The following is a 17,906-nucleotide window of genomic DNA, read 5'->3' on the forward strand; positions in this document are numbered from 1 at the left end:
TCCTTTACATTGCAGTTAAAGAAAGTTTTTTTAAAAAAAGTTTACATTTTTTCTTTCCTTTGCAACAAAAGCATTTCAATTCAACAGGCAAGCAGAATAGATACATATTTTTTTAAACCACGTAAAAACAAAATAGAATCTGCATTACAAAAAATCATTTGAGTAAAATAAGTGTAAAAACATTGAAAATGAGAATGTAAAACACAGATGTTAATAGCTTCTTTTTAAGAAGTTTGCATGGAAATATAAGACAAAATTTTGGAAAACAAAATTTTATTTGATTTTTTTTCTTTTTTTACAAAAATCATTTTCACACAATTACCTAACTTGTATCTCATAAATTTAGAGACTAGGCTTTTTATCATCTTGTCAAAGCTTCTAATGAAACAAAAAACAGAAAACAATTTAAATTTTCATAACTAGAAATATTTATTTCTAAGTCATATTTCAAGAGCTTGGTTTCCCTTTTAATACTTTTTTTAAATTGTGAAACATTAAAAAACAATTGTTTTGAATTATTTTCTTTTATATGAACACTACTGGTACATACAGAGAAAAAAAAATTGCAACTGGATAAAGCTATACAGAAAACTGTTGGGAATTTTTCCTTTTTTTATTTGGCATGCTTAACACAAGGTCCAATTATAGAATATATCTATAAAATATTTTGACAATGATTATACATTATATATAAATATATTAAAACAAGCTTTGATCAATTGCACAAAAAAAGATAAATAACGTTTTTTATAAAGGTAAATGTAACTTTAAAGATTATAAAATTATAAAACAAATACTAATAAGTAAAATAAAAAAACAAGTCTGGATCTGATTAAACAATTTTAATTGTTGAAACAAAAAATACTGTGCTAGCTTTCATGAGTAAAATTATAAATGCCTGATAATTGGTGAAAACTGAAGTACTGATGAGTGACGCAACAGCCAACCCCATAACCAGCACCATGCTGATGAGAATTTGAAACACAAACGCTGAAATTAAATAATCAGAGCAGAATGAATTCTGTTCACATTCTTATCTTGACTTATATTATAAAATCTTACAGTTCATGAGCACAATGTTCTCATTAGCCTGATGAAATGTGTGTGCATAATAAACATTGGATGAAAGTGGTTATTTTCTATGCTGGCAACTTCAGCTGCTTTCCTTTAATGACTGAAATAAATGAAAAACATATTACATTAACATCTAGTATAATTAAAAACTAAGTCATTGCACTAATTAAAACAAATAGTGTTGGATACTAGTATCACAAAAACCAAAAATGAAGGAAATTGAAAATTTATTTCAAAGCATTTAATTGCAATCTTATTTACAAATTTTATCTCACGTGAGCACAGAAAATCAAAATCATATTGACTGAGGAGTTGCAACTTTAAGAAATTCACTAAACAAAGTTTACAAAATATATATATATATATAAAATCATAAAGAAACAGCGTATATATCTATTACATTTTCTTCAATAATCGGAACTCATGCCATTACATCCAAGTTTTATTCTATTTTCATAATAATCTTATCAGCAAAACATGCCTCTATTTATAGCCAAACTTAAGAACTCTGGAATAGAATTACTGAAAATTAATGCGACAGATATTTCAGTTTGTTGACATCCTGCGAATTCTGGAATCATTGAAAGCATAACAGAAGATATCAAGATGAGAAAATTAGCCAAAAGTCACTATTTTATTGAAACATTGGTTTTTAAGTACAACATGGAAATGAGTAGCAACAACAGCCAAAATAAGTAATCGGCAATAAAATAGCACAAATAAAGCCTGTCAAAAGTGATTATTAAAATGCACAATTCAAAATTCTTGATACCTAATAATATCATTTGAGAAAATTTCGGGGTTTTCAAAACAATGTGAAAATGCATAGCAATGACTGCAACAACAAAAAGTAGAAAACTGGGATTTGCGATGAAATAGGGACACATGAAACACATCAAAACTGATTAAAATGTGTGATTCGAAACTTGCTACATAAAAATAAAGGAATCTTAAGAAAAATTATGAATCTATGAAATGGACACAAATATAGCACATCAAAAAATAACTCTAAGAAAAGAAATTTCCCTACAATAATAATATAATATTAAAATGTTAAAACAATGTGGAATTTATTACCTGCTTCATTTCTGAAGTGACTGAAGCTTTCAATTAGGTAATATCTCCCCGCTTCAGTTTAATGAGATTATTTATTTAATGTGGAAATTACTAGAAATAATGGCTACAGAGATTTCTGATAGAATCTGTGCAATTTGAACATGTTTAAAAGTGATGACTAAAAATGAAAGCTTCAGTTTAATGAGATTATTTATTTAATGTGGAAATTACTAGAAATAATGGCTACAGAGATTTCTGATAGAATCTGTGCAATTTGAGCATGTTTAAAAGTGATAACTAAAAATGAAAGTTTCAGTTTAATGAGATTATTTAATGTGGAAATTACTAGAAATAATGGCTACAGAGATTTCTGATAGAATCTGCGCAAATTGAACATGTTTAAAAGTGATGACTAAAAATGAAAGATTTAAAAGTTTAACCTTTTTTTTATTTTTCTGAAAGAAAAGGATTTTTTTCATTATATTCAGGTGCTGCTCACCCCTACTCTAAACTCATTGTTAGTTACAATATTTTAAGTTGGCTTTTTAATGATCTTAAAATGCAAACCACTTATCAGGTTCAAAACAAAAGTTCGATAGGGAACTTTTTTTTAACTTTAAAAATACTGGTTCAGTCATTCAGATACATATAATTAAATGTAAATATTGATTGAGTTTATTAAAATGCATTTTTTTAAAAACAGAACACCTAGTATTCATTCATATTTAACATATTGTTAGGGCCTTATAATTATTAATTACCCCATAGATTTTTCTTTCAATTTTAAATAATATTACGGGTCTTGACCTTGTTCGCTGCACTTGACAACCCCTGGAACACACTCAATCAGATTACTACACAGTTTGAGCTTGCTTTTTGAATACTTGTCTGTTTTAGTCTAGCTTTAAGTGTATTTTGATAATCTTTTTAATAAAAAAATTCAAAAATATGCAGCATATACATCTTATGGTTATACATTTTATTGAATCTATCTACCTTAGGGTTGGCATAGTTTTTACCATGTGAGGTTTTTACCAGTATTTACCATGTTTTATACAGTGTTGAGAAAAACATGCTTTTTTTTCATGATTTTTACCTCTAAAAATTTTTTTTTCACAAAGTATTAACTGCTTTGAAAAAAAAAAAAAAAAAAACTTTAGCGTCCTCAATAAATTTCTTATTGTTTTTGCTATTTCTAGGAAAACCTTAAAAGTGTGTTGTTGTTACACATCCCCCTGGAGAAGGAAAGCCTAGACCAGGTACAGAAGGCCGAGTCGCGTCAACCAGCCGATCAACCAGCAGCTGCTTAAAAGAGGCGCAAGACAAAAAAGGTGATCAGGACTAGCAGGTTGTGAGCAGGAAAAAGGTTGGAAAGTCTTCTCCCCATTTTGAAATCTTAAACACTTAAGATGGCCACTACGAAATCAGGTCATGGCCGATTGGAAAGGCCGAAGGCCGCAGCACGTTAATGATAGGTCAGGGCTGTTGCCAGCATACCACTGATGGGATGGAGTATGGCGGCACACTAGAAGCAAACGATGTTTTCCCAGGGAGTGGTTCTCAGTGGGAGTAAGACGGTTCAAACAGTTCATAGGAAGATCACAGCCATTCTTGGTGAGCACATCGGCTGTCTCATTGCCATGTACCCCAACATGCGATGGGATCCATTGGAGGCTATTGGTGTCTTCAGGCCTATCTCAGATAGAAGCTTCATAATCTCCTGACCAGGAATATCAAATATTTCCAGCCAGTTCTTGAAATACTGAATAGCACTCCTACTATCGGTCAATATCCAAATACAATTAGTATCAGTTGTCTGGGCATACTTAAGGGCAATTCCAATAGCTATGATCTCAGTTCTAAAGACTGAGCAATTGTCAGGGTTAAAACTTAAAAGTGTACATAAAGGTAGCATTGAAACAAGAATTTGGAACATTTAAAATAGTCTTGTATTGAAACATTGCGGTACAATATATGATCATTTTGAGAACTAATGTTCTAAAAATTTTTGCAAGGGTTTTAAGTTTTCTTGATATTCCTAATAAGAAATATTTTGTCCTGACTTGCACTTTTTAACCTTATTCCTTGATATTTTCTCCCATAGAGCGACGTCATGACTCTTTTATAATAATCAATATAACAATTACGGCATATTAAGAGATCCAATTTAAAATGCTAATATTAAATTTTTAAAAAAATTTATGTTTGTTAAAAATTACTAGCCTTCCGTTACTGCGACAATTTTTTTTCATGTTTAAGTGAGCAATATTACTCAAAATAGAGTTAAATAAAAGACATTTTTTTAATTAATTTCTGGTATCGATATATAAAAGTGAACATACGTTTCACTTTATCTTCTTACGATTTCAACCTGAAAGTGACTCAAAAATAAATGAACTTTTTACTTTCACCTAAATAATAGAACTTTACAAGTTGTAAGGAAAAATTTGCTGAAAAAAATAATTTTACCTTTGGTAATGTATAAATAGAAGAAGTCACAATAAAGAATGGTCTGCACAATTCCAGCAATGATTGCAATCAGATCATAAAAACCTTCGCCATAGTAACGGTATACCCAATTGAGTATATAGAGACCTCTGTATGATCCCAAGCAAAAAAGGTAATGAGAAGTGATGGTTTCAGCTTCACCAGTTTTAGAGACCATGAACAACTGAGGCAAAATAGCAACAGACTCCAAATAGATTGAGAAAGTCCACAAGACCTAACAAAAGGAAACACAAGTTATAAAGCTTTATCAACTAAATTAAAATTATTTTCTATAAGAATTCAACCTAATAAATAAAAAGTTTACATTTTTCTGCAAATTGGAGATAGATGGTAAAAATATTAATTTTTTTCAGTAGAACAAGTTAAATTTATTTACATGGGTTTTTTTTTTTTTTTTTTTTTTTTTAATTTGCATTATTACCTTAATTTTGTAATAAAAAAAAAAGAGTTCTTTCCTTTGGATACATAACTATAATTTTTAACTAAAATTTAATAGCATGGAAATAAACAAAAAAATTATTCACACTTAAACTGTATGATAAAATGATATACTACATTTTTAGCATAACACATGAGCTTTTTCATAAAAAAATTTATAAAACAGTATTCCTAAAAAGGAAGAGTGTCGTAATGGTATACATGCAAACATTAGGATATGAAAATTCAGTATAAAATTTTACTTTCATAAACTTTGCATTAAAGAATTGACAAATTAAAGGTCACAACATGATACCCACAATTTTTTGTAATTTAATACAGTTACTTACCTACACAGATAACTAGTTTTTCCTGATCCAATTAAATGGGGGGAAAGATTAACAAATGCATGAATTCCATAAAAGACTTTCTCAGATCAATCTCAATGAATTGAATTAGTATTTCCAGAAGTAGCGATGCACATTTTTAGATGACATAAATAGGTCAATTTTTTGATAGATTTTGTCAAAATATTGAATGCATAAGCGTTGTAACTTTCCGCAATTAGCAAAAAATCTCAAGTCTTGGCAAAAGCAATAAAAAGTAAATAAAGAGATGAAGGTAGAGAAATATAAAGACAGTTTCACTAGACCTAAGGGTATAAGCTCCGAAACATCCCAAAAAAATTTTAATTTAAAATTATATTAATCTATCTGATATCAAACATTAGGAGACGGAACTGTACAACAAAATTTTTATTCTACCAATTATTTCTGTCTATTTTGTCTTATATTTGCTATGTAAGATTTTTGGCAGTAATAGACATTAAAATAAACAAATTTTTCTAAAGCTGAGTATATGAATTGTCTTAACATCATCGAAAACTACCCAGCCTTTGGAAGAACATGTACAGCCTTACTTTGAAATCTAATTCTGAGAATTCAGAGGGTTACTGAAGTTAATCAGTTATTAAATCTTCACCAATCAAAACCAAAGAATATTTTCGTAAACTGTTGCAACTATATGCTTACAAATTTAATACATCCTTATCATATATTGCAATACAACATATACAACTACAAATCAATGATAGACATTAAGAAAATTTAGTCCATGGTCCAGTAACAAAGATTACACTAGTTGGTGCACATTTTCATTGGTCCCTTAACATAAGTATTTTTTTTTCTTTCTTTTTTTTCTTTTGAAAAAAATACATAAGCTTCTGTGAGGTAAAATTAACAAATACAATGTATAGATTTTTGTAAACTTATTATTACAACTGAGGATTCATATAAATCAAAATTTTCTCGTTAATTTCTTATGAAAAGGTTAAAAGACAGTATACTTTTAATATATATACTAATTCAAATTTATATATTTACCATTTATATATATCATTATAGATTATTTACATTAAATGTAATAAAGAAATTATAAAAAAAAATTTAAAGTTATAAAAATGAAGATAGATGAAAATTTACCAAGAATGTATGTAAAACATTCACAATTGTAATAGAGTCCACTATTTTGTTACTGAAACAAAAAATGACAAACTAAATCAGCATATCCATTTTTTAATACTCGATCGACGTTAAGTTGTTTCTGGTCACTGTGACCACTAATAATTATCTCATCAGTGGCAAGAGTTAGATTTTTTTTAGATGACCTAGACTACCATTTCATTAGTTTTGAGCCTTGCAAATCATTCTTCAAAGTAATACAAAAAAATTTTATGGAGTTATTCTAAACTTCGATCATGTTATTAAAGTATTTTATTGAAATAAATATATAAGTATTTTATACAAGCTGAATTGAAATTTTAGGCGTTCTTTCCGTTCAACAAGTTTTATAACTTAGAAATAGTGTCAAAGGGGTAGTAAACATGGATGTAATATTTATCCCCCTAATCAACTTGAGCTGTAGGAAGAAAAAATCTGCAGCGAGAAGTCTGTTGTGTGCCTGCTTTGCTTTTGGTAATCACCACCTTGTCCACTTCTGGTTATCTTTACTTCTCTAATGTCATTTGTTAGAGTTGCTGTAATTGGTTTACTTAAATTACATGCTATTTTCCAATGCATTTTTATAATTTCCAGATGGCAACAAGTCTACAGTGGAGTTTAGTTTTTCTACTCTTCTAGTCTGCCATCAACAGCACTTTCTAACATTTAAAAACAAATAAGACTTCTTTTCACAAATCATGTATAGATTTGCTAATACCATCGATAAATTTCTCGAAAAATAATTATATTAAAGCTTACACTCATCATAATTACAAGAAGTGATGGCTTGACATAAAGTAACGAGCCGGCCAGGTGGCCGAGCGGTTAGCGTGCCTGACTGCGGAGCCAATGGCTGCGGGTTCGAATCCCGCTCTGGGCATGGATGTTTCTCTCTGTGCTGTCCTCTGTTGTGTGTGATGTGTGAATGTGGCCCACCCTATGAACGGGTTTGTGGCAGTGTGGCGTGGGTAATGTTGCTCGCCTCCGTGACTTAGGTTCACAGGTGCCCACTGGGTAACGCTAAATGAGCAACACTTCCGGCATCTTCCGAGGCGAAGAACGAGAGTTCAAGTGCCTGCCGTTATTTTAAAAAAAAAAAAAAAAAAAAAAAAAAAAAAAAAAAAAAAAAAAAAAAAAAAAAAAAAAAAAAAAATACATAAAGTAACGAACAAATTCAATACAACAAAATAATTTTGATGATTTAAATATGACCCAATTTTTACTCTACACATACTGAAGATCTTAAGACTGTATTGTTTGGAGATCTTCAAATTGTTTGATGATGTTTAAATGTTCAAGGAGAATGAGCATAATTATCTTTATATTAATCACAATGAAGTAATAGACTTTTTAAATACAAAACAATTTAAGTTCGTATAAAAACTCTAAGAGAAAAATAATTAAAATTATAATTTTCATTCCCTAATTTTGGTAGAGAGGGGAAGAATCTTAAATACTGATCAAAAAGTAAGACAATTAATAATACATGCAATGCATTTTAAAAATTAAACGAGAGATTGTTGCAATTTTTAATAACATATTAAAAGATTTATTGACAATAGTGAGTCACGAAAATTTTTATTAAATAATAATGCATTCATTTTTAAACCTTCAACTAGCATTTTCACTTTCTAAAATGTAAAGATTTTGTGATTGTAAATTGTTAAAAGCTAGTACTATGGAGTTATATTTTTAATTTTATTGCTAAATTTGCAGATAATGATTGCAAGAAAAGTTTTAGTTAAAAAGTTAAAACAGTTGTATTTAACTTATTATTCATAATAACAAATATTTTTAAAGATATTAATGTATCAAGTGATTTAACTTTTAAATGTTAAAACTTTTATCACATACTCAGGGATGAGATTAGCCAAAAGGCAAAAAAGCTGAATTTCCACAATAGTAAATTTTACGCAAGCGCAACCCTTTAATAATAAATTTCAGACAGTTTAAGGTGATAAATAATGTGTTGACATACAATTGGTACTAATCTATTATTATANTCCATCAATTTTTGCTTTATTATCTGTTAATTAGTTAATAATTTTTTAAATAACTAATGCAAAATTGCAAAGCCAATTTTCAATCATTCAACTGTCTTATGCAAAAAATATTCTTCAAAAAATTTGGATATAGTGAACCATCGGTTATAGTGGACACATTACTGAGTCCGCAGACGGTTCACTATAGCGGGGTTCGACTGTACATGCAATGTATTTTAAAAATTAAACGAGAGATTGTTGCAATTTTTAATAACATATTAAAAGATTTACTTACAATAGTGAGTCACAAAAATTTTTATTAAATAATAATGCATTCATTTTTAAACCTTCAACTAGCATTTTCAATTTCTAAAATGTAAAGATTTTGTGATTGTAAATTGTTAAAAGCTAGTATTATGGAGTTACATTTTTAATTTTATTGCTAAATTTGCAGATAATGATTGCAAGAAAAGTTTTAGTTAAACAGTTAAAACAGTTGTATTTAACTTATTATTCATAATAACAAATATTTTTAAAGATATTAATGTATCAAGTGATTTAACTTTTAAATGTTAAAACTTTTATCACATACTACAGTCCAGTACTAATTTTGNAAAAAAATGAAATTTTTAGAAAAATCTGAATTTTTGACAAAATAGCTGAAATTCAAGTGATAAAAGTGAAAAAAGCGGAAATCCGCTAAAAAGCGGAAAAATCTCATCCCTGCATACTACAGTCCAGTACTAATTTTGTATTATATATCATATCTTTGTATTATATATCATATCTATATGATATCTTAAAATTTTTTTAAATCAAAATTATTTCATTAAATTGTATTTGAGAAAGGTGAATAATAGTTCGTTAATTTAATGGATTGTTTATTCACTTCAAATGGAATTTAAGTAAAAAAAAATATTGCTTTGTTTAAATTGCAATGTATAACAGTACAAAGAGAGAGAGAAATTTCATTTGTAAATATAATTTTTTCCCCCTCATTTCGAAAAATAAAAGTGAAAATACCTTGTTTTATTTCATCAAATAAAAAAAAGCATTTAATAAAAAAATTTACATTTTCTAATGAAAATAATTAACATAGCTACTTATTTTTTAAAAAAATATTCAAACAGAAATAACAAAAGAAATTAAAATTTATTGCGCAAAACACAAACCATGAATAAAAAATAAAAAGTATCTATTTATATTGAAAAGGATATATTTATTTCATACAAATTTAATTCATAAAAAAATCATCAGTCATGTTTTTTCTAATTAGAAATCCAAACTAAGACAACTTGGATTGATCTTCTAAAATAGAGGAAAACAGGGTCATAGATTTGGCTTTGAATTTAGGGGCAACCTCAGATTTGGGGATGGTAATTACTGTTTCTTAGCAGAAAATTGCTTGCTGCTCTGTGCGAGCACGTATTGACGATTAAGAGGGTTAGTAAGAACAAGTAGCAAATTATACTTCAAAAATGAATCCTTTAATACTTAAAAAAAACAATACATGTATTGGAGAATTAATATGACAAACACTTTTGTTTCCTTTCTAAAAGAATGTTTTAAAAGAATATTAATTTGTCATAAAAAGAGGGATTGGTTAAGATATTTCCAATCAAATATTAATAAGCTGTCCAACATTAAAAAAAGTTTAAACATTAAATAAAAGGTTATCTCAAATATAACAAATTCAATAGTACACAACTGAGAACATAAATGACAAAAATTATAAGTAAATATAGAGCTTTACATAAAAAAATTAACTTAAAATAAGATACCAAAACACAAGTAATGGAAAAAGAAGACAGTTGAAATACACATTATTTTTAGTGTGTATTTGATTGTTGATGTTGAGAAAATTGTGCATGGTCGTAGAATTGAGGAGAAACTACTAAGCCACTATCACTCACTCCAAACATAAAGTGTTTTGTAGGGTCTTTGATCGTTGTGTTACTTCATACATCACAGCACTTTCTGTTTCAAGACTTCTGGTTATAAATCTTTCACTTCCACCAATACACAAAATTGAATATAATTTTCACAACATTTTGACAAACAACCAAAAATAAATTTTAAAAATTTGAGCCTTTAGATGTATTTTTATACAACAAAAATGAAAATCAGCGGATGCAAGTTTTTGACAATTGGCAAATTATTCGATTTTAACCATTAAATCCAAAAACCTTTTTAGCCATAATTTTTAACAGTTGAAAAAAGCACAAAATTTTTATATAAAAAATAATTAGCCACTATAAATATAAAGTAAAAATAAATAAACAATCAGATAAAATTATTAGTTATCAATCATGTTCAATTCATAATCAAATTTGTTCTTCAATCACTTTGACAATAAACCTTATTATTCCAAGTATTACTGTCAAAAATCCAAAATTTTTTGTGTGGAAATTCATAATCTATTATAAATATCAAATAATAATAAAAAAATGTGCAAAATTGTAATTTATCCAGTCTGTTAATTTGTTTAAATACTGAAAATACAAATATAAAAACAATTTAATGAAACATTAAACAAGTATCTTAATGGTAAAATCAATTTTCATTTATTCCCATTTTACCTCTTCCTTTCCCCAGAAATATACAGTTTTAAAACATTAGCTTTGAAGTGTTTTGTACTCTTAAGTTTATTTTTCAGCTTTGAATTGAATTAATAAGACTAAAACTCGAAAATATTCCTTCAATCGATAGTGAGTTGCATGGATTAGAATTTGGACTATAGCTATTAAAAAAAACTATTACTATAGCATACTAAAATAACGTGTATAAGGAAGTATATTCTAATAACTATATTAAATATTGATAATAACTTAATTAAACATTTGAATTGATTGATTGAAAAAAAATTATTGACTCATTTAAACTCGGCAAAACTTTTTGATTTTCAAGTACAGTGGAGCATCGTTTATACGACGCCGAAGGGGATGCCGAAAAACGTCGTATAAATGATAATGCCGTATAATCGATTTTTACTTATAAAACTGAAATTCTGTTTTCAGTTAATTTTAATGTTTAATGTGTTGATTTACATAAATTTCTAAATTAGACAAAGCAAAACAAACAAATAACCAAAGAAGAAAAATTGCAGTGAGCAATTTGAATGTATGCTACCTTTAATTATATTTTCTTGCTATTAGTCTCTACAATGCATTGAATAGCGAGTTGAACTTACTGCTTTCTATGATGCAATTTTAGATTTCTAATCAAGGCCAAATCTAATGGCTGAAGCGCACTTGTGCAATTTGCAGGAAAAAAGAGAGCTTTTACATTTTTCAAAATAATTAGTATCGATGGGTGCACTGGACATTGGTCGATGAATAGCAAAATTTTTCATTTTTGCCACCTCATAACATTGTCTAGTTTTTTCAGTCATCTAGTAAAAATTTTGGTCATCATCCAAGCATTCTTGTTGGCACCCTTTTCTGTATCATTCATGTTGGCAAATTCCGCCCTTTTTTTAAAATACACAAGAAAAAAAAATTAAATAAACGTGAACAAAATCTAAAAACCGACGTATAACCGATTCTGTGCGCCGTATAAACAATATATTTTTACATTAAAATGAATAGGAATGATTTGGGACCACACTAAAACGTCGTATAAATGTAAACGTCGTATAAGTGATCGTCGTATAAACGATGCTCCACTGTATTAATATTGGAATATATTTTTAACAAAACTAGTCAATAGTTTCAATAATTTCAACTGTATTGCTAATAGATAAATATAAATATTATTTATTATTATACAGGGTTCATACAGAGATCAGAAGAAGAATTCCAAGGAGTCCAAAATTTTAAGGTCTTATCAAAAATTAAAAAACTTTGTGTAAAAGATAATGAGACAGTTTTTTTTAAAAAAATTAAAAAGCAGTTATTATAAGGAACTTGCAAAAATATATAGTTTGCATATTTTTTTCTAGCCCTTTTGAAATAAATTTTGACTTTGTCAAACTTCACCAAGAAAAATAAATAAAGTTATCACTTTAACACATAAATACATTTTCCAGTTTCAAATATTTTAATTAATCTTGTTAAAGTACAGATGTTAAAGTTTAACATAAAAACCTGATAATCTAATATTTTTAAATTTGAATACATAAAAAAATCTAAGACATTTCATACAAAAAAAAACAGTAAATTATTAATTAAGTTAGCTTGTAACATGTAAAATTAAAATTATTTGCTGTATTTTTTTTCTTCCAACTCTTGCAATTCGATTTTTTTTCTCTTAAAGTTTCTCTTAAACTATAAGATTTTAACAGCTAAGCCATAACATTTAGTTTCCCTGTTTGGACAGCAAATTCATCAGCGTACTTAGTAAGTTCATCTATGCAACGCAATAATTTAAGGAGTTTCTAAGGACTAATTTAGAAATCTAAGTAATTCCAAGTACTCCTTGGAGACTTTTTTACTTCCAAGGAGTTTCTAATGAGTATAAGGAGTCTGTACGCACCCTAATTATAATGTAAGTATCATGCATAATTTAACTTCTTATAAAATACTCCCAAAGGAAAAAAGGAATCTTGCCCCAGGTTTTTGACAGTTTCCGCCACTTTTCGACTGGTTTTTAACATATGTCCCAAACCAGTTTTTGACATCAAAAATTATGTCAACTCTTTAAATCAAGTAAAAGTTTAACTTACCTCCAAGGGAGTGAAATCATGATTTACAACAAGAGCCAAAATTACAACTGGGATAACGAGAAATTCAATTCGGAAGGTGTCATGGTTTCTGTCATAGGTTGCTTTAAATTTGAAGTACATCAAATAAAGTGTTGCCATGGAAGTACCGATGAATACAATCTTCATCACAGAATTATAGGCAGATATATAATTGCTGAACAGATCCAAATATCGGGTTGTATAAACCAACCCAAACAGAATTTGACTTCTGCCTGATATTCCTAAATTACAAACATAAATACAGTTAATAATTTCATTTTTTTTTTTTTAAAGTTATACAACTGAAATTTAATTATTATTTAACATGTTTACAGTTTATCTAAGGGTGCACAGCAGCAAAACCTGCAGTTCAGACTAAATACAGTCCTAGAATAGTCATTGTGTAACCATCTCCATCCACTCATAAATAAATTTGAAAAATTTATACTGATTTGAATTAAAATTTTATAACATATTTTTATAAATAAAAAATATTCGTATCCTCAATAAGGTAAGGTATCCTCTTTAAGAAAAACAAACATCAAAATATCCTTATTCAATTAAAAAAAAGGCTATAATCATGTCAATTCCAATCAACAACGAATGAATCCAAGTGGTTGTGCTATTTTCACAGAATTCCGCATGGTTTTTAAAATCGTTATATTTTAATACGTAATTATAACATATCGCAAAATTCCGAATCACGCATTTTGGTTAGTAATCATTTCTTGATAAACACGTTGACCGCCGCATGGCTTCGAAGATAGTTTTTTAGCAGTCATTAAAATGGATTTTCACTTGGTTTTTAAAATTTCAATGCTTTAATATGATATTATTTCATTTGGTGAACTACGAATCAGACATTTCACACACTCAATCATTGACGATTCATCGGCAATTCCACATAGATTTACATAGTTTTTCAATTATACATTATCATACGTAGGAAATTTTGAATAGCGTGTTTGTAGAATTATTATTTGATGCTCTCCATTTTTGAAGATTTTAGTTTCCACAAAGATTTTAAATGTTTGATTTCATTTTTAATAGATTATTCCAAAATTCCGAATCGCGTTCTTTTAATAATAACCTAATAAGTAGCCTTAGTTGTGACTATTTCCTCTCGAATTCGCAATTTTTTGAAAATTTGAAGTTTTTGCACACTCTGAAATTGAGAGCGTAATTCATAGCAGTAACAATCCTTTTATGCGAGATATTAAAACAAAGTCAGCAATTTTTTTTAGCTGTAGTGAAATGCCAAATTCCGATAGACAGAAGTTCAGATATGGGACTTAGTAATGTATATAAAACATAAATGCAGATTTACATTTAAGATAAAATGCTTATTATAAAAAAAAGTAAGGCTACTGACTGTAAAATTAAAAATAACAGGATTTGAAGCAATCTGATTAGTGCATACATTTTTTTCAAAATACGGCAATAATAACGAGGATAAAACTAAAAAAATATAATGTTATAAAGAATCAATAATAAGTTTTTCAATTCAGATTTTGTGCTTGCAGAAATTTTTTTAACTGAGATTTTGTGCTTACAGTAAGTTTTACATTTTATCCAAAATTAGCTCTGGGAAGAAGGTACACCATATTGGATAAAATAAAAATATTCCCATTGAATAGCCAGCCATACATAGAACCCTTTGTGTTTTGTCTCCAAGCATGCTTGGTACTAATTTTATCACTCCACTGTAGGGATAAAAGGCTGAGTCAACCCTACCTGGTCTGAGAATAGAAACCCAGATCTATGGCACGGGAGAGCGAAGAACTACCATTTAGTCACCACCAAACCACGTTTACTGTGAAATATAAAGTTAATGGAAGATTTCCATACAGTGTTCTGCAGCAGAATAATCGCCAAGTCTTGACAACTTCCGGCAGCCCCAGAGAAACTAAAACAAAGCACAGATGGAGACCAACTCGAAGGGTATAACTCATAGCTACCCTAGGAAAACCTCTGAATTTTTTTTTTTTAAATTTGCAAGTTAAGAATCCATTTGGGGTGCCTTGGCAATTGTAGTTAACACTATTTTTTGGGGGAAAAAATCATTAATAAATATTTGTTTATTTATAATTAAGTTAGTCGTTATTAAAAAAATAGCATAGCTTAAATATTATGGTGAAAAAATTATCATACTTATCCATTTGAAATATTTAAGATAAATAAAAAATTTTAACGAACCATTAAAAAAAACTTTATGTGTAAAGTTGAAAAAAAGAAGAAAAAAATCCTCTTAAAACAAAACAAGTATAAAATAAACGTTAAAAGAGATACCGTCTATTGAAAACATTTAAAAATGCCGTGCTGTCATGAAAACGCCCATAAAAAAGTAAATACAAAAGCAAATCAGAAAATATAAAAATCTATTTTAATTTTTGAACGAAAAGTTTAAAGCTGAGCATCTCGATTTTACATTACCCTATTTTCAAGAAGAAATGGAGATAAGATTTTGGAGAAAAATCTCAATTTAGTTTTTTCACTTTGTTGTATTTTTAGAAAAAACGTACTATATAAAAATGAAAAATAATCTTCATAAGAAGCGTTTTTAAAATATGCTGTGTCATAATAAAAATGCTAATAAAAAGAAAAGTTAACCAAAAAAGCAAAAGATTAAAAGAAAAAATTGTTCTTAGCTCTTAAAATATAATCTTAATGTTGAAAATCAGTTTTCTATGTCTTACCATACAGCTAAAAGGAAATACCAAATAGACAAAAGAATTAAGTCTAGGTACCTACTAGAAACGCTTCTTTAAAATACTGAGCTATAATAAAAACAGATACCAGCAACAACAAAAACAAATATATTGTCAATTCTTAAACAAAAAGTGTTGAAAAAACGACGAAATTGATTTGCCTGAATTTTTTTTTGAAAAGACAGCAGACAAAAATCACCAGTTCAGTATAAAGTAATCTTATTTCGATTCTTCATATTTTTTCTTTTATTTGTCTTTTTACAACCTAACAAGCATGTCTTAACACTATTTCTAATAATGCATAGTAAAATATACTATTTTAGATCACTCTATATTAAATCAAATCAAATCACAAAGAAACACTTATTCAAAAAATACTTTGCCGAATATTCAGCAAAAGGTCTGAATGCCTAATATTCCATACATCCCCAGTGGGCACAACAGATCGCTATACAGAAATATCCCCAGCTAACTGTATGCCTGAGTGAAATATAGTAGAAAGCAATGTATAAAGCACAAACCAAATAGTATGTAATATTGGTTTCAACAACACAAAGCATTAAAAGATTTGATAAAAAATTATAATTTTAACATGATTAAAAAATTTTAAAAGAAAACTGCAAATAAATATCTTTTAGATAACACAGAAATTAATAATTGCATAGCTATAGAAACCCCAAAAATAAATAAATGCTTAATATGCTCAGTAATTAACTTTATCCACATCCAGAAAATAAAATAATTAACTATTTTGCCTAAATTAAATTACTTTCGCAAAAAATGCTTAATGTGCACCATATAATTATGAAGAATGCAGACAGTCACAACTTCTATAGTACGTTCAAAAAGAAGAATGGGATATATTTTTAACCATTTATAAATACTGACTTTTTACATTAATGACATATCCAAATTCAACATTTATAGTTAGCATGAATCATTCAATTCAATTAATGCTGGATCATTCTAAATTCTCCATTATTATTACACAACAACCTAAGTATTTCAGTATTTAAAAAAAACGAAATCCATTCATATAGATGTGAAATTACCTAAAAAATTGCAAAATATCTATTACAATGGCGATAAAATAATACTAAAGCTCATAATAAACAGGGTGAGTGTGGAGGCGCATATGGGAGAGATAGATAAATAATACTATATAAGAAATTTTTGCAAAGAAAGATAGGTTTGCTTATAGTCACCATATTATCAACGGTAAGTATATGAAGACATTCTTAGCAGATACCAAAAGTTTACTCAAATGTATGTATTAGCAAATAGGATCGTCTTAACTTAGGCTTAAGATAAACACAGCATTTACAAGTAAGGTGAAAATATCTTTACTAGTAATCAAAAACACATCTTTAGAGCAATGTATTCTTGAAAATCATATTAATAAAATAAACTTCAAACAATATAAGAATCTAAATAGAACAATTCATGCCGGACACCGGTTGATGACTCCCTTTATTTACACTACTGCTTCTTTCAAACCCTATTAATTACCTGCACATGATCTCGTTTTCCATATCTTCCATAACAAAATAATAATAGCAAGAAGGTGAGACAAATCACCCGCTAATCGGAACACATTCATTATGTTTTTATCCGAAATTGAATTAACCAGCTAATCAAGTCGGCGGAGTGAAATGCTGGCATTCACTACCGTGACGTGGCTTGACAAGAACGCAAAGTACAAAAGAAAACATAAACAAGGATTATGGGAAAGCTTGCAAATAAAACTTTTGCAGGTGGCAGCACCATAGCTGTTTTAAATTTCGTTTTTAATTTTTTTTAGGAAAACTAAAGAAATATAATCAAACATCTGAATACTGCAATAGTTTTTTTGATTTTAGAATTGCATTTAATATAACTTAATTGTTCAATCCTATCTCTCGCAGAAGATCGTTATTTTTTAAACTTGAAGTTTAAGGGCATCAAAAGTAATGATTAAATTATAAAATAACTGGTGTAATAT

The 17,906-nt window shown here is 28.2% G+C and overlaps 1 protein-coding gene across 1 annotated transcript; it reads right to left on the bottom strand.

Annotated features, from left to right (window-relative positions):
- Positions 1-256: 256 nt before the first annotated feature.
- LOC107444619 (ER lumen protein-retaining receptor) lies at positions 257-17,636 on the bottom strand. Its single transcript, XM_043041075.2, has 4 exons — positions 17,435-17,636; positions 13,200-13,459; positions 4,600-4,852; positions 257-1,174 (listed from the first exon to the last, which is right to left on the bottom strand). Exons 1-4 carry the CDS (start codon positions 17,523-17,525, stop codon positions 1,140-1,142), a joined length of 639 nt encoding a protein of 212 aa, XP_042897009.1. The 5' UTR covers positions 17,526-17,636; the 3' UTR covers positions 257-1,139.
- Positions 17,637-17,906: the final 270 nt, after the last annotated feature.

The sequence above is a fragment of the Parasteatoda tepidariorum genome, chromosome 5 (genome assembly GCF_043381705.1).
Source record: "Parasteatoda tepidariorum isolate YZ-2023 chromosome 5, CAS_Ptep_4.0, whole genome shotgun sequence".
NCBI classification, from domain to species: Eukaryota; Metazoa; Arthropoda; class Arachnida; order Araneae; family Theridiidae; genus Parasteatoda; species Parasteatoda tepidariorum.

Bases quoted from the DNA above. Each gene is read 5' to 3' on its own strand.
- LOC107444619 (XM_043041075.2), bottom strand. From the start codon at position 17,525: ATGAATGTGTTCCGATTAGCGGGTGATTTGTCTCACCTTCTTGCTATT. The intron at 13,460-17,434 runs GTAATTAATAGG...TTTGTAATTTAG, and splicing joins GAAAACGAGATCATGTGCAG to GAATATCAGGCAGAAGTCAA. The intron at 4,853-13,199 runs GTAAGTTAAACT...TCCTTTTGTTAG, and splicing joins ATGATTTCACTCCCTTGGAG to GTCTTGTGGACTTTCTCAAT.